Genomic DNA, 23,769 nt, shown 5'->3' with positions numbered 1-23,769 from the left:
CTTGAGGTACTCACCATCTAGACAAATGGTAATGTTGTTTGTGGATAGCATAACTGCTTGCACAGAGAAAAAAATGTGGATGAAGCACACACAAGCAAGGCTAAATCCATTGAAACAAAGATGGAACATTCTGCATAAATTGAAGCCTTGGGGAGAATGACTAAGAAGGGGGTTTACCTGTTGGGAAAGATAGTACTCACAGAGATTTTGCACTAACTTTTGAATGTATGAAAGTCAATTGCAGGACCTTTCTTGAAGAAAAAGAAAGGATGGCATAAACATGGCACATAAAGGTGTGAGAGAAAATCTTGATATTAGCAATATTGAGAGAAGGCTTGAAAGAAGAAATGGAAAGCCTGAGTATGAGAGTATTGAGGGGAGAATACATATAGCTCTGAATTCACTGGATAAGAAAGAACTTGTTTTTATGTAAGAGAGAAGGCACATGGAAAGTGAGAAATAGTTAAGAAAGCTTTTCTACTCAGGGTGGGGGGTAAATATGGATGTTCAATATTTTATAGTAGAAGGAAACTGATGTGGCTCTCTGGATTCAACTGATCTGTTGAATTATTGCCTCTAAATTACTCTCCCTGCAGGTAAAGGCTAGCTTCTCACACAGAAAAGAACTGGCATTTACTGCCTACTTTCTGTGTGCCAGAATATGGCTTAGCCCTTTACATGTATTATATCATCTTCAAAACAACTCCACAAAGTACAATCCCTAACAGATGGGAAATTTGAGGCCTGTGGAGATAAAGTGACAAGTCCAAGTTCACACAGATTGTAAGTGGCTGAGCTCAGGGCTGCTTGACTCCAAAGCACACATGCTTTACCAGACACTTCATCTTGGGCAATCTACCAATCCTTCTGTTCTTTACAATATGTGACAGACCTCAAGAAACTAGTGAGACCAGCAGGCAGGCTAGTAGCCCTCTGGTGAGTTTTCTTGTACAGGATATACACAATCATTTATGATTCCACCTGCTTCTATTATTAAAATCCACACATCTTGTGAGGTAATAGTGTCACTCTCCAGTCCTCGAAGTTATATTCCTTACTGGGATACCCCATAGGGAACAATCATGACCAGTTTTTGCTCATTGGCTTTCTTTGTTGAAGAACATCTGAGCAAATCAGGCAACACATAGAAAACAGAGAAGGGAAATAAATGAGGCCTTCCAGCCATTAAAGCTCCAGTAGGCAGTTAACATATGAATTCATCTATGGCTTTCCATTAGTTACAGGAAAATGTAAACATAGATCTAGAAAGTTCTGGGTACTGCCTGGTCCCAGAGAATATCAACAATTTGGGGTGAGACAATTCTTCTAAGAGACTAGGCCACAAAGTTTTCTATAAATGTCTTTTTTATAAGAAACTCTAGTAGATCCAGAATCCCTAAGATTGCATTCATGATCCTATTTATATATTTTCCTCCTATTTTTAATTTTAAAGTTTTCTAAAATATTTTAATTGTGGTCAAAAATACATGACATGAAATTTACCATCTAAGCCATTTTAAGTGTACAGTTTAGTGGTGTTAAGTATATTCACATTGTTGGGCAACAGATCTCTAGAACTTTTTAATCTCGCAAAACTGAAATTCTATATCCACTAAACAACAACTTCCCATACCCCCTCCCCTAGCCCCTGGTAAACAACATTCTACTTTTTATTTCTATTAACTGGAGTAGTTTAAATACTTCAGATAAATAGAATCATAAGGTTTTTATCTTTTTTTGACTGGCTTATTTCACTTAGCATAACATCCTCAAGATTCATTTAGATCCTATTTTTATTTTCATTACTTTTAAAAATATTTTATTCATTTATTTGAGAGAGAGTAGAGAGAGAGAGAGCATAGGGGGAGAGGGAGAAGCAGACTCCCTGCTGAGCTGGAGCCCCACATGGGGCTCAATCCCAGGGCCCTCGATCTTAGGACACTGAGATCACAACCTAAGCCTAAGGCAGATGTTTAACTGACTAAGCCACCCAGGTGCCCACTACCTATTACATTCTAAATACTACTCTAGTTTACCAATACCATGGATCTTCCTCTTATAGTACTAACATAACTCTGTGCATTCTTATCTCTAAGCATAATGTATCATATTTTTATTTAAATATATATGTTGATGCCTAGCTTCTCAAACTAGAAGCCAGTTAATTCCTTCTAGGGCAAGAACAATCTTCTCTCTCAAATGTCCTCAGATGCATGTAGACTATAGACTAGTGTTTGCACAAAATATTGGTAAGAACTTGAGTTCTAGTCCTGGTTTTATCACTTAACGGTTTCATGACCTTGGACAAATTTTTTGCTTAGCTTGTCTGCGTTTTGGTTTCTTCATCCATAAACTGAAGATAATAGTAGCATCTATCTGCATTGGGGTTTTGTGAAGATAATGACTTAATGCATATGTGAGGTACTTAGAATAATTCCTGGAACATGGTAAATGCTCAGCAAATATTAGCTAGTAGTGATAGTAGCATTATTTAGGGTCAAGTGGAACTGAGTTTAAATCCCAGCTCTGTCAATGATTAAATATACATGCATGCTGTGCCATTGTGAGCTTGTTATGGTATACACACACATACATTCACATGTATGTATAGGAGCAACATCCTGTGATACAACTGTGTGACAGAGACAGGTGATATTTTTACTACCAACCTCCATCTGTGTTCTCTTCTTTGGCATCCAGTAAGATTGGACTTGTCTTCCTGTTCTGCTCCCCTTGTATGCTGGTTGGATGTGGAGGCTCTAGTAGAGAACATCAAGGGCTTAGAAGAAGATGGGAGGAGACTGGAATCCAGAAATACCCCTGGGAGGCTGCCTGCCAAACAACTTACTGGACCATGGAGTGAGTGAGAAATAAACTTTTTACTATATTAAGTCCCTAAGATGTTGGGTTGTTTGTCATAGCAAGTAACCTTTAAAACTAATATAATGATTTGCTAATTTTTCATGCTCAATATTCAATTGTATTAAAATTGTAGCAGCCTCAACTGAAATACACAAATTCAGGTATAAAATTCATTTCTAACCAAAGGCATTTCCTGCAGTTCTGTATAGCAGGGAGGATGATCAGGCAAGTGAGGTACCTAAAGGTTTTTCAATGACTCTCTGCATCCATGACTGCTTGTCATCCCCTGGCATCTGTGTGTGCTAGGACATATATGCCCATGGATCCCTTAAATGGAAGGGTTATGGCTATAAGCCCCAAAAAAACTTCATTTAGAAACCCAAGCCATTTTCAGGCCTGGCCCTTACTTGCTAAGCAAAGCGAGTTTGCATGTACTCCCTCTCCAGCAGATACTTTCCTGTGCTGAGCTGGCTGACCTGCCCCAACCTCTCCATAAAGATGGTCCACTGTGCCATGATTCCTTGGGGGGAATTAACTTGCCCTTTGCTTTGGCTTACTGGCTGACTATATCTCAGGGACATCTGTTCAATGGCCAGTTTTGGCCTTGGAATGGGCTCCAGATCCAGCATTTTGGGGCTGGTGATGAAGCATACATAGGGAGCTCTACCAGTCCAGCACTCTCCACCCACAACATGGCCCCAACACACATAACTACATGCATTCTTACTGTGCCTGCTGCTAAAATATAACCCTCTGAGGACTCTAGTAGAGGTAGCTCCTAGGCTGACTGTTCCAACTCTCCCACTTCATATTAGTAGTCTAGGGAATTGGGCTCCCATCCATTTTAATTTTGAATAAGAGAAGTTGGAAGAAGAATGGAGATATGGAGGATGGAGATGCTTTGCTGCTAAAAATAATGCTGAGAGAGATAAGGAGAAAAGGAGGAGGAGGAAAAGGAAGAGGAGGGAAGGAGAAGGAAAAAGAAGAGACAGAGAGATGCCAGAGGATAGGAAATCTGAAATAGAAAGGAGTGGGGGATGCTACAGGGAATAGGGATAGAAATAAAAAAAAAAGAAAAGAAAGGAAGAAAAATCAGAATAGAAAAAAACTTCAGGACACAAAATGAAGGAAAGACATAAATAGAGATGAGAGAAGGAAACAGACTGAGAAGTAGCAGTAGGGGAATGACAACCCTGGAGCCATTGAAAGGAGGAAGGGGGAGTGGTGGCAGGGCTTGTGCTTCAAACAGCTCAGATAATGCCAAAGGAGAAAGGCTAAACCTGCTGTGGCAAGCCTTAGGGTAAGCCCACTAGATCGTGAGCCTTCTGTAAGGCTCTGCTGACTCACCTGGGACCATCTCCAGAGTGTTCTCTGATATCTTAAAGAACTCATCACAAAGTTGCTGAAGCTTTATCTCATCATGTGTCTGTTATGAACACTGAATCAAATGGGGAAATATGAAAGATAACTGTCACTGGCCACTGCTCTTTCAGTTTTTGGTTCAGGACCCTAGATTTGGGCTCTGCTCTCAGAACAATGGTGAAGGAAAGAAAGGAACTATAAGGAAATCTGACAGGTAGGTAAAGGGTACTGGGTCAAATCGCCATTCACCACAGTCTCCCTTGTTTCTCCAAGGGATTCAGAGAACTGTAATCATTTAGAGGAAAGTAAGAGCATGAAGGGAATATGAAAGGTAGAGCTGGGATAATATGGGAAGCCATGTTGTTAGCTCCTACACCTCCTCTTGATGATGATGGCAGAGAAGAGGAAGTATATGCCAATTTGACAAGCCTGACAGACCCACTCCTTCCTTAGCCTCCCAGACTTAATGCCAATCCCTCAGGTCACAAGGGCCTCACAGAGACATGAAGCCTAGCTGAGCTCGGTAATCCTACTCTCAGGGTGACCATTAGGTGGGTAGGGTTAATGAAGAGTTGTTGGAGGCCAAAGGTGAGTGGGAAGTTTTGTAAGTTAAATACCTCCTACTCCTAAATGCTCCCAATTCTCCAACCTTACTTCTGTCTTTCTCCCTATCCCTCTCCCCCTTTCTTTCTCCTTTCTCTTTTTACATCTGATACACACAGATGGATTATTTATATATTTATACATATGATATAAATATATCGTGGTATATAACTATGTTATATCATAATATATATCGTATATTGTTATATACCATGATATAGTCATCATTGGCCCACACATGGATTGATTGATTGATTGATTGATTGATTTATAAGGCCAATATGATGATGGGATGCCTGGGTGTCTCAGTGGTTGAACATCTGCCTTCAGCTTAGGTCCTGATCCTGGGGTGCTGGAATTGAGTCCCACATCGGGCTACCTGCAGGAATCCTGCTTCTGCCTGTGCCTCTCTCTGTGTGTCTCTCATGAATAAATAGATAAAATCTTTAAAAAAAATAAAGCCGTTTCTAATCGCTGAGTAATATTCCATTGTATACATAAACCACATCTTCTTTATCCAGAAACGACAAATACCCACCATTTGCTTCAACGTGGATGGAACTGGAGGGTATTATGCTGAGTGAAATAAGTCAATCGGAGAAGGACAAGCAGTGTATGTTCTCATTCATTTGGGGAATATAAATAATAGTGAAAGGGAATATAAAGGAAGGGAGAAGAAATGTTGGGAAATATCAGGAAGGGAGACAGAACATAAAGACTCCTAACTCGGGGAAACGAACTAGGGGTGGTAGAAGGGGGGAGGAGGGCGGGTGTTGGAGGGGAATGGGTGACGGGCACTGAGGTGGACACTTGACGGGATGAGCACTGGGTGTTTTTCTGTATGTTGGTAAATTGAACACCAATAAAAATTAATTTAAAAAAATAAATAAATAAATAAATAAAAATAAATAAATAAAGCCAATATGATGAACACTTGTGAACCTACTGCCCAACAGAAAAACAAACAAACAGGGCAGCCCAGGTGGCTCAGTGGTTTAGTGCCACCTTCAGCCCAGGGCCTGATCCTGGAGACCCAGGATCAAGTCCCACGTCAGGCTCCCTGCATGGAACCTACTTCTCCCTCTGCCTGTGTCTCTGCCCCTCACCCCCGTGTGCCTCTCAATAATAAATAAATAAAATCTTAAAAAAAAAGAAAAAGAAAAAAACAACTAAGACATCACCAAGAAATTTATATCTGTTTATGTGCTCCTAGTCTATCTTATCCCTTTGTTCCCTTTGTTGCTACCAGAGCTAACAACTATCTTGTGTTCACAGTTTATGGCTCCTGTGATTTATTTCCCATTTGATCACATTTGTATGTATACAATGGTACTTTGGCCACTCAGTCATTTACCTAACCATGTGACCAAAGTCAGATTTCTCACTGTTTTTGAGTCTTAGTTTCCTCTAATAAAAAATGATAATAATATCTGCCTCAGAGGGTTGTTGTGACAATTCAGTGTCTTAATGCATATAAAGCACCTAGACAAGAGCTTTGCAGATGACTACAGGTAATAATAACAGTAACGTGCTGATATCACCTAAACTGCCCCTTTTTTCCATTTGTTAACTCATGTGCTATCTCCAGAAAGACTAACCTAATTTCCTTAGTTGAAACCAGTTGTTTGCTTTCTCTACATTCCCATGGTACCTATTCACACCTTCATTCTGGCCCATGTTTCCTACTAGTGCTAATAACAAGTCTGTTGTCCTTTAAAGCAGTAGTTCTTAATAATATAAGTACATTAAAATCATCTGAGATCTTTAAGAGTCCTGGTCTAAGCCCTATGCCAGACCAATTAAATGAGAATCTCTAGGAGTGAGACCCAGACAACAGCATTTATTATAACTTTTACAGATGATTCTAATGTATAACCAAGGTTAAGAACCATGCCTTGGAAAAGAAGTCGGCAAATCGTGGCCTACAAGCCAACTCCCACTCACTGCCTATTTTTGTAAATAAAATTCTGTTGGTCCATTTGTTTATGTATTTTCTATGACCAATTTTATACTATAATGGAACAGTTGAGAGTTGTAACAGATATTAATGGGGCCTCAAAGTCTAAATGATTCACTATCTGAATCATTACAGAAAAAATTTGTTGACCCTTACCTTAGAAAATAATTTGAGTATAGGGACCATGTCTTATGCATCTCATTTTTTTCTAAATATGGCTAACACAGTGCTTTGTCCATAGCTGCTTAATAAGTGATTGTCCAAAGAATGGATAGAAATGAGGTAAAAGGTCCTGTCTGCCAAATTCAAATCTGAAGTTGATTTTTCCAGGAGTGCTGACATCAGCCAGTATTTTGAAGTATGTGAATTCCAGTCTCCTTGTTGGTTGGGAGAAGATGACCTTGAAAGAGCACTGGAAACAGAAAGGAAAGCTACCTTGCCTTGCTCCTTAAATCAATTCTCAGAGAACAGTGCTGGCCTCTCCATTGCCATACAGCATTCTTTAGTTTTAGGATCTCTAATTGGCTTCCATCACTCCCAAGTCCTTCCAGTTTGAAAAACACTTGAATTGATTGCTTTTTGGAGATCTCTTCCAGATTTGTCTTATGGGCCGTCTTGTGGTTTAGTTATTTATTTCACAGTGGTTAAAAATTGATGCTGTGGAGTCAGGCAAACCCAGATGTTAATCTTGGTTTATGATGCTGGACTTGCTGCTTGCTGGCTCTAAATGTGTTTCTGAATCTGCAAAATGGGCATAGAAATGCATACTTCATAGGGTTCTTGGAGTAAATGAGATAATGCCTGTAAAACACTGAGTAATGGGCATAGAAATGCATACTTCATAGGGTTCTTGTAGTAAATGAGATAATTCCTGTAAAACACTGAGTACTGGACAAACGGTAAACACTCAGTTAAAGGTTGCTCTGACTTTCTTCATTATACCTATCATTGTCATCAAAGGTCTCATCCACTCTGTCATGTTGTAAGCAAGGGCCTTATCTTAGCCATTTCTGCCTCCCTGCCATGCCTGGCACATAGTGGGCTCTCAGTGTGCATTAACTGCTTGAAATATATAACCTGTCAACCCAAATAAAGCCATGGCAGGGATGCAAATGTCAGGCTCCACCTCACCTCTCACTTTTTACTGCCTGGATCCTTAGGCATCTGGGTGTTAATCAAGGCCATATATCAAAAATAGGCACTGACATATGTGGTAATTTTACCAGCCTTGGGGCTGTCAAAAATTAATTTGTCTACATTCTCCAAATGAACAGTAACTTTATTAAAATTCCCACCTGTGACAGATACATAGCACATTAATTTTTCCTAGGGAAAGGAACTGCCACTGAAGTTATATTCCTAAAACATTTGTCACAACAAGTCTAAATTACTAAGATAGTGCTTAGATTCAAATCTAGAGGACATATAAAAGCCAGCCTCCCAGTCTTTGACAGGAAAAAAAGATATAGAAAACATATTCTAAGGCTCGCAACCATTTTTCCTGCTTCAACACTGAATTGGGCTCAGGGACTACTATGTTAGCCTGGGAATAATGTGCTGTGTTTTGGAAATGTCATTGTATTAATAAAATGCTACTGTACAGAGGCTCCCAGGCCAGCATGTCTGGACATGGCCACTTCCATTGATTTACTTAAGATTGTCCTCAGGAGAATAAACAGGGTAGATACCTCAGTCAGTGAGAGATCACTGTGGGGCAGCTCAAAATTCTTGTCAGTTCAATAGCAATCAACACAAGATTAAAGGTCAGGTCTCCAAGTACTTAAAGCCAATAGCAAAACCCTCAGAGAGGGAAGTTTACTTTCCCTAGCTCAGGTTTCTTCTTTCTGTGACCTTTGCCTGGCTACCACATGAATCCCACAGTGGGTGATACATGTCTTTATACTTGGTCTTAAATTAATGACAAAGCTTAATGTAGACTCTTCCCAGGGAGAGTCACATTTATTTAGAAGTTACTGGGTTCAAAATAAAAGATCGACATGCTAGTAGTAGATAAATCTGAAGAAATTCATGCCAAGACACTTCTTAGTCAAAGTTCTATAAACTAAAGACAGAAGAAAATATTCTGTAAGGGAGAAATAACACCTGGCTGCGAGTGGGATTTGGGGGGAGGGTGGGATGTAACAGTTAAACTTACAGCAGATTTATCATCAGAAACTATGGAGGCCAGAAGAAAGTGGCACAAGATTGTTAAAGTGCTGAAAGAAAAGAGCTATCAACTGTAAGTCCCACATCCAGGAAAAATATCCTTCAGGAATTAAGCTAGAAGATTCTGTATTAGAGTGTTAAAAGTGGGAAAGAGTGCATAAGATTGCCCAATACCATCACTGCAATGTAAGACTCCTCCCACCCCATTACTAGGCATTGATTACTCGAATTGATATATTAGGCTAAAAGTAGTATAGTTTCCATAGGGAAAATCATTTTATCATGACTCTGGGTTTCAAAACACAGAAAATTCTACTTAATATGCCTCTATAAAAGGATTTTATTCACTTACATGGCTAAACATCATCAGGCATAGCTAGATTTTGTGATTCAAAAACCATCATCAGGATTTAGTTTCTCCCTACTCCTAAGTTCTGCTTTCTTTAAATGTCTGTATTGTGGTTGTTGTTGTTTTAGAGAGAGAAAGAGAGAGGGACAGAGAGAGAAAGAGAGAGAGCAAGGGAGGGGCAGAGGGAGAGGGAGAGAGAGAATCTTAAGCAAGGTCCATGCCTAGTGTGGAGCCAATGCAGGGCTTGATCTCATGACCCTGAGATCATGACCTGAACTGAAATCAGAGTTGTACATTTAACTGACTGAACCACCCAGGTGCCCCCAGGATGTCTGGGTTCATGAATGGACTCTCCTTTTACTTAAAGATGGCTGTCAGCAGTATTCCAGACTATATCTTTCCATATTCCATTCCAGTAGAAAAAAATGAGAGCACTTGTACAACATTTCCAAGAAAAGCCATAAAATTCACTCTGATTTGTAAGTTTAGGATACAAGTCCACACGTGGAGTAGTCACTATAGTCAGGCAAATGCTATGTGACCATTGATTTAGGCCTGGGTCTCAGGGCTGGAGGTGGAATTCCAGCTAGGAAGGTGGATTGATGTGGGAAAGAAATTGAGTCTCTATATGAAAATTAGGGTCCATTGGGAAGGTAAAACGCTTGCTGGGGAGGTAAACAGCAAATGCCCCCCACAACCAAACCTAGACAATCTCTTAGAGTTGTTTGATGCAGAAAGTATGCATGTTGATAAAAGGGTGCCAATAAAATTTATTTATTTAGGCTACCAAAACATCCTTTACAATCCTCTACAAAATCCCACTGTTTTGTTTAACTTTTTTTTTTAAAGATTTTATCTATTTCAGAGATAGAGCAACATAGATATACATAGAGAGATAGGGAGAGGAAGAAACAGAGAAAGAAAAGCAGACTCCGTGCTGAGTGCAGAGCCTTACACAGTCCTACAACCCCAAGATCATGACCCAAACTGAAATTAAATTGGGCACCCAACTGACTGAGCCACCCAGGTGCCCCCAAATCCCATGGTTTTATCATGAATATGGGGTTAATTTAGAAATGAGAAACAAAAAATAAGAATAAATAGGACATCTGAAAGGAGAAATATAAATAGTGAGATGCCCCAAAGGCTGGCCTGATTTACTACTTCAAAATGTTGTGAAAAGAAATGTTGGGAAATATCAGGAAGGGAGACAGAACATAAAGACTCCTAACCCTGGGAAACGAACTAGGGGTGGTGGAAGGGGCGGAGGGCGGGTGTTGGAGGGGAATGGGTGATGGGCACTGAGGTGGACGCTTGACGGGATGAGCACTGGGTGTTTTTCTGTATGTTGGTAAATTGAACACCAATAAAAATTAATTTAAAAAAATAATAAAAAATAAAATAAAATAAAATAAAATAAAATAATCAAAATGTTGTGGATCAGAGGTCAGGAAACTTTTTTTAAAAAAAGGCAAGATAGTTAGCAGGAAACTTTTTTTAAAAAAAAGGCAAGCAAGGCCCATATGTTTAATGGGCCATACATATCCTAGCATGAAAACATCCATGGAAAATAGGTAAATAAATGTGTTTGGCTGGGTGCCAATAAAAAACTTTATTTTTAGAACAGGCAGTAGGCTGGATTTGGCACACAGGCGGTCGATTGTCAAATCCTGTTATAGAGGGATAAGTAATGTACTATGTGGGAATATGAGCTCTATTTTTAGATGTATCTGGATTTGAGTCTTGCCTCTTACTCACTAGCTCTGTGTCCATGGATAATTTCCTTAATTACCCTACACCTCAATTTCCTCATTTGCATACTAGAAATAATAATAAAAGATATCTAAGAGAGTAATTGTGAAATTTAAAAGAGAAAATGCACATAAATCAGAGTATAATGCCCGGCATGTATGTATGTAAGTAGTCAGTAAATTGTAGCTATTATTATTATTATCATCATTATTATTATTATTATGAATGTCAGTAGGAAGAAACTATAGGAAAATCTTGTGAGAGGGAAGAAACACGGTAGTGTTGTTTTAAGGATACATATTTATTAAAACATTCCAACTATATTTTTAGAGTAGTGGCATTTGTGTCATCAATTACAACTTAGGAAAGAGAATTACAGCGTTCAGAGAAGAGTCCACAATTAGTCTTCTCTCAAGATACTGATGAAACCCAAAAATTCCCCAGAATTACTGGATGCCTTTTAAAACCATCAGTAAGTTTTTAAAAAGTATTTTGTTCAAATTTATTTTGTCTCAACATTATATGGTCTCATTCATTTGGGAAATATAAAAAATAGTGAAAGGGAATAAAGGGGAAAGGAGAAAAAATGAGTGGGAAATATCAGAAAGGGAGACAGAACATGAGACTCCTAACTCTGGGAGACGAACTAGGGGTGGTGGAAGGGAAGGTGGGCAGGGGGTGGGGGTGACTGGGTGACGGGCACTGAGGGGGGCACTTGATGGGATGAGCACTGGGTGTTATTCTATATGTTGGCAAATTGAACACCAATAAAAAATAAATTTATAAAAAATTATTTTGTCTCCACACCTGGAATTCTGCATGCATTTGTAATGATTGTCCTTCACTAAATACAGAGCAAAGCTGGAGAAGATTTGGAAAGGGCATCTGGAGAGATTAATGGTTTATATGGGTGAATGTATGAGGGCCCTCTATCTTCAAATTAAATTTATCACACTAACTTTATAAAGGTATGTTGAGCATTAAATGCCGAAATGGATATTCCATTTTTTAGTAATGTGAACTTAAATGAGTATCATTAACAAATTAAATTACTCAGCACAAGGCCTGGCACAAAGTAGGCATCCACCAACTACTAGTTCCCTTTCTTTAGATGCACACAAAGTTAGACTTTATGCCCAAAGGGATGAGTCTTCCATTCACAGGGAAAACTGAAATTCTACATGGTTCTCCACTGAGTTACTATAAAGCAAATGGGGTTGGTGGAATACAGTCACAACTAGGCTTTTCACTGAACTGGACCAATAAGAGAACCAGTGCAATGTTAGATATATACTAGAAATTAGTGTGCAAGAAGCAGGTTCAAGTAAACTCAAGAACCAAAGCCAATACCAGGAAGTAATACAGACAATTTAGTGCATAAATGCTCAAACTTATAGCAGCAAACAATGGCTGGACAGCATGGTCTGTGTACCAAGATCTTTATACTGACTCTGCTAAATAGTGTAACTCACTTCTGGAACTTCTTTTCTTAAATGTGGGTAGTGAATCTTGCATGAAGATGATATTGAAGATCCATGACACTATATTCCCTTGAAGGATTTTCCATTTTCTTGGCCAAGTGAGACCTGAAGCTTCATAGGGAGGCAATGAAACATACCCACCAATGTAGAAGGCTTTACAAATATGACTTAAGTTCCCAGAGCTCTCTCAAGGGCATGTGGTATTAGATTTGCCAAGAAGCTAGTATACCCTATATGCTCTATTTTGTTTCAGGGATGACTATTGTGGTCATAGGCTAGATGATGCTGGATGGAAAAGATCTTTCCAAGTCAAGAAAAGGGTAATATCTGTTTTACCATCCTGGATAGAGGTAAAGGCAGTGACAGCATGGGTCCTGTGTGCTGCCATCTGGACAGATTAGAGGTGGTGAAAGGACAATTATACATTCCTCCCTCTTTAAATGTGCTTGTCAGGGGCTCATAGTCATGTGTTATGTTATTACTCATGACGATATATTCTAATGGTTAGGGTGAACTGTGTAGTATTATAAGAAGCAGTTACTTATGGTAGGTATCATGGTTCTGGGTGTGAGCAGAGGTAACTGCAGGAATTAAAAACCATAAACATTTTGGAATTTTATTACAGCTGTAGACAAATGAGAAAGAATAAAAGGAGGATGACTGTTGATGTAAAGTTCCCAGGGAGGCCAATCTTCAGTTCTTCAGTGAATTCACAATGGTTCACACTGTGGTGATGACTTTGTATAGTGAGAATCTTATTTTTTTTCCAGTGCACTCAGTGGTAGATTAGAATCTGGAGGACTAAAAAAAAAAAAAAAAAGATTCTGGAGGACTGATGCTATTAAAACCCACAAAAAAAAACTGATATATAAGCCAAAAGCAAATTCATATTTATTTATTTACTTATAATGAGAATTAACTGCAAAATAGGCTAGAATACTCCATGTCAGCTGGTTAGTGAGTTCTCTCCCCATAACAAAGTTTATATGGGAACATAATTACAATCATATTACTTCTACATGGGGTCACAGCAAGGGTGTTAGGTGGCAATCTTAATGGCCATCTCACTTTATGTGGACCCCACTGTATGTGCACCTGGTAAATCATATATAATCAACATGCCCTCTTTGAGTTTAGAGATTACCAATGCCCTATGACTCTTTAATTGCCCCTTTTTCTAGATTCTCTGAAGACCATTCTATCACTAAAAATTCCTTCTTCAGACTTATCATAAAATGATTAGATTTTATCTTGCTGGATGGCATCAATCACATAGCAGATCTGCCTTCCTTAAACTACAATCTTGGTTGGACTTGGGGACTCCTCAAGCCTTTTGCAGACTACATCTTCAAGTAGGTTACCTCTCATCTGTTCTCAGTAGATTTTAATCAGTTTCACTCTCAGATAAGTTAACTTGGTATAAGTTCTTAGAAAAACATCTGTGTAACTTTATACTAAATAATGAGTTTATTCTATTGAAATGGATGGTGTTTTTATGATGAAATTTGGAAGAGGTAAACAAAATGATGCTAGCTAGTAGACAGTTAAGCATTATCCCAGTATCCTATTTCTATGCTCATTCTGATTGTTGAATCATATCACATAGAGCACAAGAATTCCTTGACTGGGAACTTATCAACAAGGGGTTTCTTGAAATGGGGGGATTTATAGCCCAAAATGAATTATCTGTTCTGAGAGGCTGTGAAATCTGAAGATTTCTTGGAGAAGAAGGTGATGCTGCTGCAGAGGGAAGGTCCAAACAGGAAATAAGGTAATGCATCTTTGTGAGAGAGCACATAATGATAAATTATGTCCTTAAGATAAGAAAGATTGGTGATGAATCCAACTGAATGATTCCCATCAGCATTCTGAGACCATACTGGGGTCAGTAAGGAAAGTGACTGGAGGCTACTGGGTTACTGTTTTGTTACAGCATTGGGGGTGCTAGATCAGGATACCTCCAAGTAATCCCAGAGACACTTAAAGTTTAAATAGATCTACTTGTTAGAGGCTTTCATACAATCCCAGTACTACAGTGAGAATTTATTGGCACAACTGGAATATGTGCATCCAGGTTTCCTTGTTATGAGAACATGTGGAGTAAAGTGGAATGTATAGCAAGCTATTGATAAAGGAGACCCCTTGTAAATGCAAATAAGGGTTGGCACAGTGGTGAGTGAGGCACTGATGGGAAAAATGATTTGTTAGTGCTACTGGATGAAAGAGGTAAGGGCCTAAGTGGATTTAAATATTGTCAAAGTTAGCATAATTCCCCAGAAACAAGGCCAAAGTACAATGACACTTCATGTTCTGAGAAGTCTTGATGGCTGCTAGGGAATAAGGAATTACTGATCTTTCTTTTAATCTAAAATCAATTATGGGGACATACATCCACACCAAGAAGCAAGGAACAGAGGACTGACTATTACTAGCAAACATCAATTGTCACTAGTTATCCTTAACATTATAGAGAGTTTTGTGTCTCAAGCATGGCACTACTTTCATTCAGAAGCATTAAGAATCCATACATAGAGCTGATGTGTGCCAAGAGCACAACACAAGCAATCAAACCCCTCAATCAAATTAAGATTTATGTAACTATGGTGTTGATGTCCATGTCCCAGGACTTGTCAGAAGGGATTGTTCAGACAGTTGTCTGCCATTATTTACTTTTCACAATTCTCAACTAGATAAGGGTCTCCAGAGGTGGTCCATAAGGATATACAACTTAACATCAATGGCAGTGATCCCAAATGGTGACCACACTGAAGCCTCTAGAGTCAGAAACTACTATAGGGCCTGACCCTAAGTCTTCAGTAGAGATTTATTTAACCAGATTCCCTTACCTGCCAGGTAAGGCAACAACGACAGGCTGTAGACATAATTATGATGAGACTCCTTCCCCAACTTTCATTCATATTTATCAGAGGTCATTATCCTAGACCTGGCCATTTTGACTTGGCCATTAGCCATGCTATAGCATAAAGTAGGTTGTTGAGGAAGTGGGGAGTAAGATGGAATTAGTAGGGCTTGGCTAAAAATATGTACATGCCTGAAAGGCTAGTTCTCAAGGAAGTGGACCGACAGTGCCAATCAGAGTCTTCAAATGGCCATGCCATCTGGTTTGTCAATAGCTAAGAGATCCAGGTTTTTTGAGCAAGCAGAAGTCTTTTAAATGGCAACAAATTACATAACTGTATGGAATGGTAGTAGAGTTGTATTTCCATGAAGGTTGGTTTGTGTTGAAGCTGGACTCCAGTCAATAGGTGGAGCAGGTTCCAGACTCCAGTAGAAAAATATTGGTAGGATATGGAATGCAATTAGGAATTCAACCAAGGATTCCTAAATGAACAGGGAACTAGAATGCAGACCAATGAGGGTGAGGGTGAAAGTCTTGGGCCTAATCTTAGGCACAGAAGACTTAGGCCAACAAACTCAACCCAGATCTCACCCATTGGAGGGAATGGGGTTGCCAGGGCACTTCCAGGGTTGTTTTCATTGGCTCAGACTGGCCAGAGTTTTGCCTACAGACTTTCAATCCTCTTGGGAATTTGGTACCACCTGCAGGAAGTTCCAGTGAATTGTTCTCATTATTGTTGAGTTGGGTTTGGTTTGGTGATGGGTCAGCAAATGAACAAGACCTAGTTATTTAAATTCCCAGAAGTACATGAGTTAAGTTGTGTCATAGTTCCCCACCTGTATTTTAAATGCTAGCACAGAATATAAATCTTTAAGGCTGGAGGTAAGAGGGATATAACTTTGCAAAATGACCTGCTCTCTTACTGGTGAGTTGAGTTATTTATCCTTGCTGGGGCTCGAGAACGTTTGGCGAGGCAATCTCTTGTAAAGTGACCAGCCTGGCTGCAGTAGAGGCACAACTGAGCTTCTTGCTGGCGGGCTCGTTTGGCTGGGGTGAGAGGTGGCTGGCTTCCACGCAACTGTATAGGTTCTTCCTTGGGTGGCAGATTTGTGGGGCTGGAAAAGGCTTGGTGGTGGATTAGGGAAGCCAACATTGGGAACTGGGTCTCTGACTGAAGAAGCTCTGGCCTGTCATTACGTTTCTTGTCCAACTGAATACACTGAGTGATCAGGTCTGGAAGGTTGTTCATCATATCTGTGCCACTCACTTCATTGTTGATGGAATCAGCTAGTCCTTCTTGTAAGTGATCACTCTGATTGGCTTCATTACAGATCAAATTTTGAGCAAGGAGCTGGAAAGTAGAAGCATCCTGCTGAGAAGAGGAGTTATCCTCTTTGTTCAGAGGGTCTATTTCCTGTTTTATAGGCTCACCGAATGATTGCTGGAATTCAAGAACAAACTTCTCATACTGTTTTAGCAGAGTGTTCTGGTCAGGCCTGGATATGACTCCACAACCTTCCATCTGCTGAGAAAGGTAGTCAAGAAAGAACTTGATTTGGACATCATCTGCAGGATTGGGGAACTTGAGAGTTGTCAACCGTGCAGGAAATCCTGAGATACTGGCAGGGTCACTGTGGAACTGAGAAAGATGTTCAAGTAAACACGTTACAGACATCATTGGGGTGGTCAGGGTTGGCATGACTTGGCCCCTCAGATCAGGGTTCTCTTCAGTCAGATGTTGTATTTGTGGTGGCAGAATCAGATTCTCTACTTGAAGGGAGGAATGCTCTACTTGCAAGGTAGATGGTGATTCTGTGTACTTCTCCATTGGGTTTTCTGGAATCAAGCGAGACTAGGTAAAATTAAGTGCCAGTACTGGAAACCAATGTGTGGACAGTAGGGTTTCCTCTATCATCAGAGAGATAGTGTCATGAGTAAGTAGCCAAAACTGCTACGTATAAAACAGTTGCAAAGGGATGCTGAGAGCTGAATTCGAGAGATGCAAAATTGTTGTCCACTATTCACTGTTGCCTCTTCTCATGGAGAATGCCAATGTTCTGCACATTCAGAAGTGATAAATTACCTTAGGACACATAGAGGATTTGGAATTAAGAAGGCAAATACAAAAGTCACAATAGATTTTTCTCTCCACTCCCTTTCCTTGTAATATAGGGGAAATTTGCCCTCAAACTAAGACTTCGATTCTAAAGTACCTCTTTTTTTTTTATCAAAAATCAAAGAAATTTATAACCCAAAGTGATCTTAGAGATTATCCAGGCCAAATTCATAATTTCATGAATGAGAAAACAGAGACCCAGGAAGGTAAAGATGTTTGCCCAAGGTCACACAACTACTTAATATCAGAGCTGGCACACTCATCAGTACTGCTGTTGAAAACAGCACTTCCTTCAGGACCACAGATGTACTCATTTGTACATGTTACTTGAGCATGATGATGGTTCATGCCCCCTTACTACTTAAAATATAATCTGGGAGCCAGCACCATCAGCATTACCAGGGAGACTGTTAGAAATGCAGACTCTCAGGTCCCACCCCAGACTTCCTGAATTAGTATTCCACTTAAACAGATTTGCCAGGTGATTCAAATATGCACTGAAATTTGAGAAAAGCTGCTCTAGAGAGCATGTTGACCTACTTGAAATAATGACTGGTTGGACTTGAACCTCAATGCTCCAATCCCAGCATGCATTGCTATAGTGATCTGATGGCTGTAGGGGTAGTTAATCCATATTTTTCTAGATTCCTAGTCTTTATCTAAGGTCACATTTGGTTGTCATGAAGATGCTTAAGATGCCATAGGCAAGATGTAGAGGTGAAGTTGGGAATTTAGTAAACAAGAACAGAATATTCTTAAAAGTATAAAGATCAGAATGTTTAGTAGTCATCCCTGCACTGATAATAAGAATAAAGCAACCTGTTAGAGTTAAAAACAAACCTAAAATATATGGCATATAAGTTGAACTATTCTGCAGTGTAATTCCCCTAATTGCCCTTTCCTTGTGTAGCATACCATTTAATTGTATTTACATTGGCCACTAGTGGGCAAAAATGTGCATCATTGAATGTAATATTTTTTTCTCTAGGTTTTAGTTGATGGGTCTTCCTCTCTGGACCTGTGGAAGAGATTACTGGAAGACTGAAATTGTATAAGATTGGAGGCCAGAAACTTGGCATTAATTAGTTGCATGACATTAAAGAACTAATTTGGGTCTCAATTTCCTCTTTCATCTAATGAGGATGACTATCTTGTCTACTTCAGAGGGTTATGGTATCAATGAGATAGTAGATGGTTCTCTGAGTGACAGAAAGAGAGATACTCCCAAGATTGTTCCAATGCAGCTAACAATACCATTTGTCATATATGGCCAAGATAGGGAGATACTGTCATATTCTTTCTTCCTTCCTTTCCATATCTCACCATTCTGGTTAGTCTACCTTTCCATTTTCCAGGGCCCCATCAATGAGTCTATTCCTGCCAGTCCAGTTAGGTGTCATTGAAATGTAAGATGTTAATTAATTAATGAAGGTTAGTAATTGGCCTTTCTCAAGTCATTCACTATTTCCTCAAAATTTAATGTGCATGAGAAACAACTTGGTCCTAATCCCCAACAATTTTGATTCAATAGGTGGGGTGGATGCCAGGAATATGTACATTTAACAAGCTGCCCCAAAGATTTCTGATGGTTCTAGTCCTTGTTAAAAACCCACCCAGATGAACCTCAAGGAATAAAGTCATATTATAGCATCACAGAGAAGTAAGAATGGGGAGGGGACATATTTGGAAGCAGGAGGCCTTCAAATGACATAGAATAATAGGTTGCAGCCCATTCTACTTCTGCATAAAGTCCACAAAGAGCCCACACTGTTCTTCACAACTGTACTTCCCTCACAGACAGTGGAGTGCAAGAGTTTAGCATGTAAATTCTAGAGTCAGACTGACACGGGTCCAAATCTTGGCTTGGCCAAAAGTTGTGTGACTTTGGAAAGTTGCTTAATCTCTCCAAGAATCAGCTTCCAAACTTCAAAATGGATGTGATTTTAATACTTTCCTCATAGTATTGTGAGGACTAAATGAAATGAAAAGAGATTAGGTAGCTTCATGCAGATGACAGGTGCTTCATAAATTTAGCTATCATTTTGCTAGGTCCATGGCCTGTTATCTATGTTTTAGAATTTAATTTTTAAAAATTTTTGAAAGGTAACACAGAGTATGTACTGTTTATTATATAACACTCCCAGTGGTATCTGGGAATATATCCCCAAATTAAGCCATTAACATTTCTGCAGGAAAAATGTCTGATATTCATATTAAAAAGAGACAAAGACTAAGTTAATATCAGTTTAGGTCATATTTGGTACTAAATTAATGAAAAATAGCTTCCATTTTACAGAGCTTTTAGATTTTAAAAATGAAAATAAAGGGTATGGACCTTTCTACCAAAATCCTCTTTGGGTTGGAAAAGTGCGATTTTAACTTTTCCTTCTCTGTTCCTGCCTTCTGCCCTTTCCCCTCCACCCTCAGCAATTCCAGAACATCTGTAGTAATCTCCTGTTTCTTAATAGAATTATGTATTCAAGGTGGCAGAGCATATAATTTTTCTAATTGTGTATCATTGGTGAAAAACTTGCCAAAATTATAAGCATTTGCCCAGATGCTAATCATACAATGGCACTGTTGTCGATGGCAATTGTTTAATCTCTCAAAGAAAATCTATCTTGTCTTATCATTTTGGAAATAGCTCTCCTTTTAGAGGTCAATGGCCTTCTATCAGATTGTTCCAGTAGATCCTGGGGTCAAGCATGCCAGTCCGGAGGAGCTCCAGACCTCAATCTTGGGGAGATAAAGCAGAGACTGAGCTGAAACCTCAAACGCACAGGTTTGGGGAATCAGACTAGTGAGCTTGAGCCAGGCCTGACAAAAAACTGCATACGTTTAAGTTTTTAGTTGACTGCCGTGTGTTTCAACTTCAAAAACAGCAAGACAAAAATAGGTTTAGTAAACACTAAAAAGGCCATTTGGGCATTTGTGTTCAGTTTGACTCCAGGTCATGGTTGACTGTTTCCCTGCATGAAACTACTCCATGCTGGAGTCCTCTGAAACTCCATTTGGTGAAGAGCCTGAAGTACCTTGCTGCTTATAAGAGAGATGTTTGTCCTTTTACTACTTAATTTTCAAGGTGTTCTACGCAATCCTTTGGAGAAGCTTTCAACTATTGCCTTCCAACTACCCAGAGCACTTGCATTTTTACTCCTGAACTCCAGACGATCTAAAGGTAGCTTTGGCCATGAGAACTAAACTGAGACATAAACAGGACTCAAGAGGTGAGCATAAGTGTATACTGTTTAAATTTGTCTAGAGATTTGGGTATGACCCTAGCTAGCTCTACCATCATTTAGACAGACAACCTTGGGAAAGTCACTTCCTCTCTCTAGGACAGTTTCTGTAGCTGTACAATGAAGAGATTGGGTTTCTCAAATTTTATCACATATAAGACATTCTGATTCAAGAGAGCTAGAAGGAGACTCAGAAATCTATATTTTTTATAGGCACTCCAAATGACTGTGGCAAGAGATCTTCAGATTTTACCTTGGGAATATTGGGTGACTGTCCAGACAGAGCTCTGACATTTGTCAGAGATTCTCAAGTTTCAGGGTACATAAATATCTCTTGGGATTTTAACATGCAGATTCTTGGGCTTTAACCCTAGACAGTATAATTCAGTAGGTCTGGGATAAGACCAGATAACCTGCATTTTAATCAAGCCCTGCAGATGATGTTGATGCACAAGTTTCTCTGATAATGCTTGAGAAACTCTTGGTTGAATATGCTCAAAAGATCCTTTCTGCTTCAGCACTATCTACAATTTTTGAAAGTAGAAAATATTTGGTTCCAAAAGTGGCACCTGAAGTGTGTGATATGTGGGTTGCTTCCTTCCAAGGCTCTTCCTGAGGCTGTATGGTCATATCTAAACAGTGGGCTAGTGCAGGCCTACCTCAGAAATATGAAAAGTAGCTGGCTTGGGGACAAGAGAGAGGGTCACAAATAAGCTGACCCTGCTCTTAGGTTCTATGGTTCCTGTTGGGAGATTTGCACTGCTCTGCTCTGCCTGTGAGTGAGGCAGAAAAGCCATCCAAATATCCTCATATTCGAGATAGAACAGCAGCCCAGCTGGGGTCAACCTGGCCACTGTTATATCTCAGACTTCATACCTTCCTTTAACCTTCAACCTTTCTTCTGGCTCAGCTGGCCCCATGGCCAAGCTGCTTATGAAGTTAAACATGTCATGAACACTCTCTACAAGTATTCCCTGGCAGTTTTCCAGTTGTCCCTTCTACTGTGCATAACTCCATTAAGGAGCCACACTTGCTATACCAGCCTTCCTCCTCTTTGCACCTATTTAACATTCCTCCTAAGGTCATATTTCCCTGTCTCCTCCTTTTCCTGCCTTCTCCCTTTTGCTTATTGTCTCTGCTGGCAGCCATGTCACATGGCTGAATGATCCTGCTCAGTCACCAGCTAGAACCTTGGCTGGTAACATCATCCCGGCAATAATGACCCATGTGCATCATTATTTTCTCTCAATCCAGCAGAGAACACCTACAAAGAATGGGTGAGTTTTTATACAAAGGCAAAAATAAGGAGGCTGGGCCGAGGGCAAGATTATCCACCAGACAGGCATCCTAAGACAGTAACAGAGCATTGTGAATAAAATATTATCAGCATATAAAAGAGCATTACACAGAGTCCAAGAAAAAAAACCCAAAACAGACTCCATTTTGCCTCTTTACTATATTTGCCTACTTGGTTCAGCCCCTGAGGGGTACCAACATTATATGGGTCTATATTTCACCAAATCATGATTTCAGTGGAAGTAGCTGTGTCCTGGAGGTTTGCAAACTCCCGAAGATCAAGTGTGCTCGTACTTACAACTCACAGAAGATGTTACAACACATGGCAGACAAGCTCTGTAGCAGGATTGAGTCTAAGTCTCATTTCAATCCTACAAGTGTTGAGGACATGGTGGGCCTCTGACACACTGGAAATGAAGAGGTTTGTATCTGTATTTGCTAAGAATGGAAGAGACAAGTTGCTTTTATCCTCAAAGACACTGTATGGGTCTTTGAGGTAATAACACTTATGATTTCTTGAGTGCCTAATTTATGCCACTTTATATACCCTGGTACTAGCTGTCTGGAGCCTTATTTAAAAGTATTCTGGACTTGTGGCTGGCCTCACTAGTAGAATGAAGTGAAGAACTGTCAGTGTCTGCCACAGACTGTGGAAGAACAAATGCAACGTGTTCAACATACATTTGCCACATCTCTACCAGAACACATAATCCTCATAGCAGTCTCATGAAGTAGGTATAATGATTTGCATCTTCCACAATAAGGAAATCAAGCCCCTACCTCCACTTCCAGACATGCAATCATGCCCACCTCTGCTTCTAATCTCTCTCCCCTCATCTGAAAGCCTCTTTCTTTCTTCTCCCTATGCCCAGCTCACATTCAGTCTCCTTAATGCAGCCTCCTCTGACTACTCAGCCCTTATTAATATCTCATTCCCTGAGCTATGGAAGGACATGTGATTGTATGAGCTCTCCAGGAGGAAGCCTCTTTCCTTTGAATCCCCATAATATTTTGCACAGGGCTGGTCCCATAAGCTTTATACAAATCTGTGTTGATAGATAAACAAAAGAATCTCAACTGGTAGTCTGATGTTAAAATTATGAGAAGAAAAAGAAGACCTGGAATCTAGTTATGAAAATCTTGTCAAAACAGGAGGAAGCAACTGGGGGCATAGAGTCTCAGTAGACGTGGCTTGGACTTGAGAAGGACCTGCAGGCATTGGTATTACCAGTTCTTAGCTTTTCATTCTCCTGTTTTCCCTTCTTCCTTAAGCTTCATATATTCAGTGATTTTATTTTCAATCAAAAACAAATTATGGGATCTGATAAAGACTTCTGTATTACTTCTTGGTTCAGGAAAGCAGTCTGAGGTGAAATAGGTGATGGAGATTAAGTAGCACACTTGTTGTGATGAGTACTGGGTGATGTATATAGAACTGTTGAACTGCTATATGGTACAGCTGGAACTAATATAACATTTTATGTTAGCTATACTGTAACTAAATCTAAAAAATGGACAAGTGTTCAGGGTGGTTTGGATTAGTAAATTTCACAGCTGTCACATAATTCAGGAATGAAGTTGCCATTGGAGTTCTGAAACTGAAATTCATATATATATATATATATATATATATATATATATATATATATATATTAAGAAAAAAGAAAGCAGGCTGAGGGGATGTTATACAAAACTGAATTTGCAATTTGCCACGTTTTACAAGAAC

At 39.6% G+C, this 23,769-nt stretch overlaps 2 protein-coding genes across 13 annotated transcripts in view; one reads left to right on the top strand and one right to left on the bottom strand.

The window, feature by feature from the left end:
* The window catches only part of RTL4 (retrotransposon Gag like 4), a 518,532-nt gene that overhangs the window by 85,179 nt on the left and 409,584 nt on the right, over positions 1-23,769 (bottom strand). For 4 of the 12 annotated variants that reach the window (XR_011998091.1, XR_011998093.1, XR_011998092.1 and 1 more), the window contains 2 exons: positions 15,379-17,475; positions 11,337-13,333 (listed from right to left, as the gene is read on the bottom strand). The exons of 1 other annotated variant lie outside the window; for it this stretch is intronic. Coding sequence is in view for 6 of the 11 variants with exons in the window: in XM_072743344.1 (XP_072599445.1) it covers positions 13,288-13,333; positions 16,316-17,220 (951 nt within the window). In the remaining 5 variants the exon portion in view is untranslated. Of the gene's footprint in view, positions 1-11,336; positions 13,334-13,411; positions 17,476-23,769 lie in introns of those variants that run through there. 7 more of the 12 variants (XM_072743346.1, XM_072743348.1, XM_072743347.1 and 4 more) reach the window with 4 other exon arrangements.
* The window catches only part of LHFPL1 (LHFPL tetraspan subfamily member 1), a 255,441-nt gene that overhangs the window by 122,594 nt on the left and 109,078 nt on the right, over positions 1-23,769 (top strand). The gene's annotated exons all lie outside the window — the stretch shown is intronic.

Source organism: Vulpes vulpes, chromosome X (genome assembly GCF_048418805.1).
Source record: "Vulpes vulpes isolate BD-2025 chromosome X, VulVul3, whole genome shotgun sequence".
Taxonomy (NCBI): domain Eukaryota; kingdom Metazoa; phylum Chordata; class Mammalia; order Carnivora; family Canidae; genus Vulpes; species Vulpes vulpes.
This window is presented reverse-complemented; position numbering and strand designations above follow the sequence as displayed.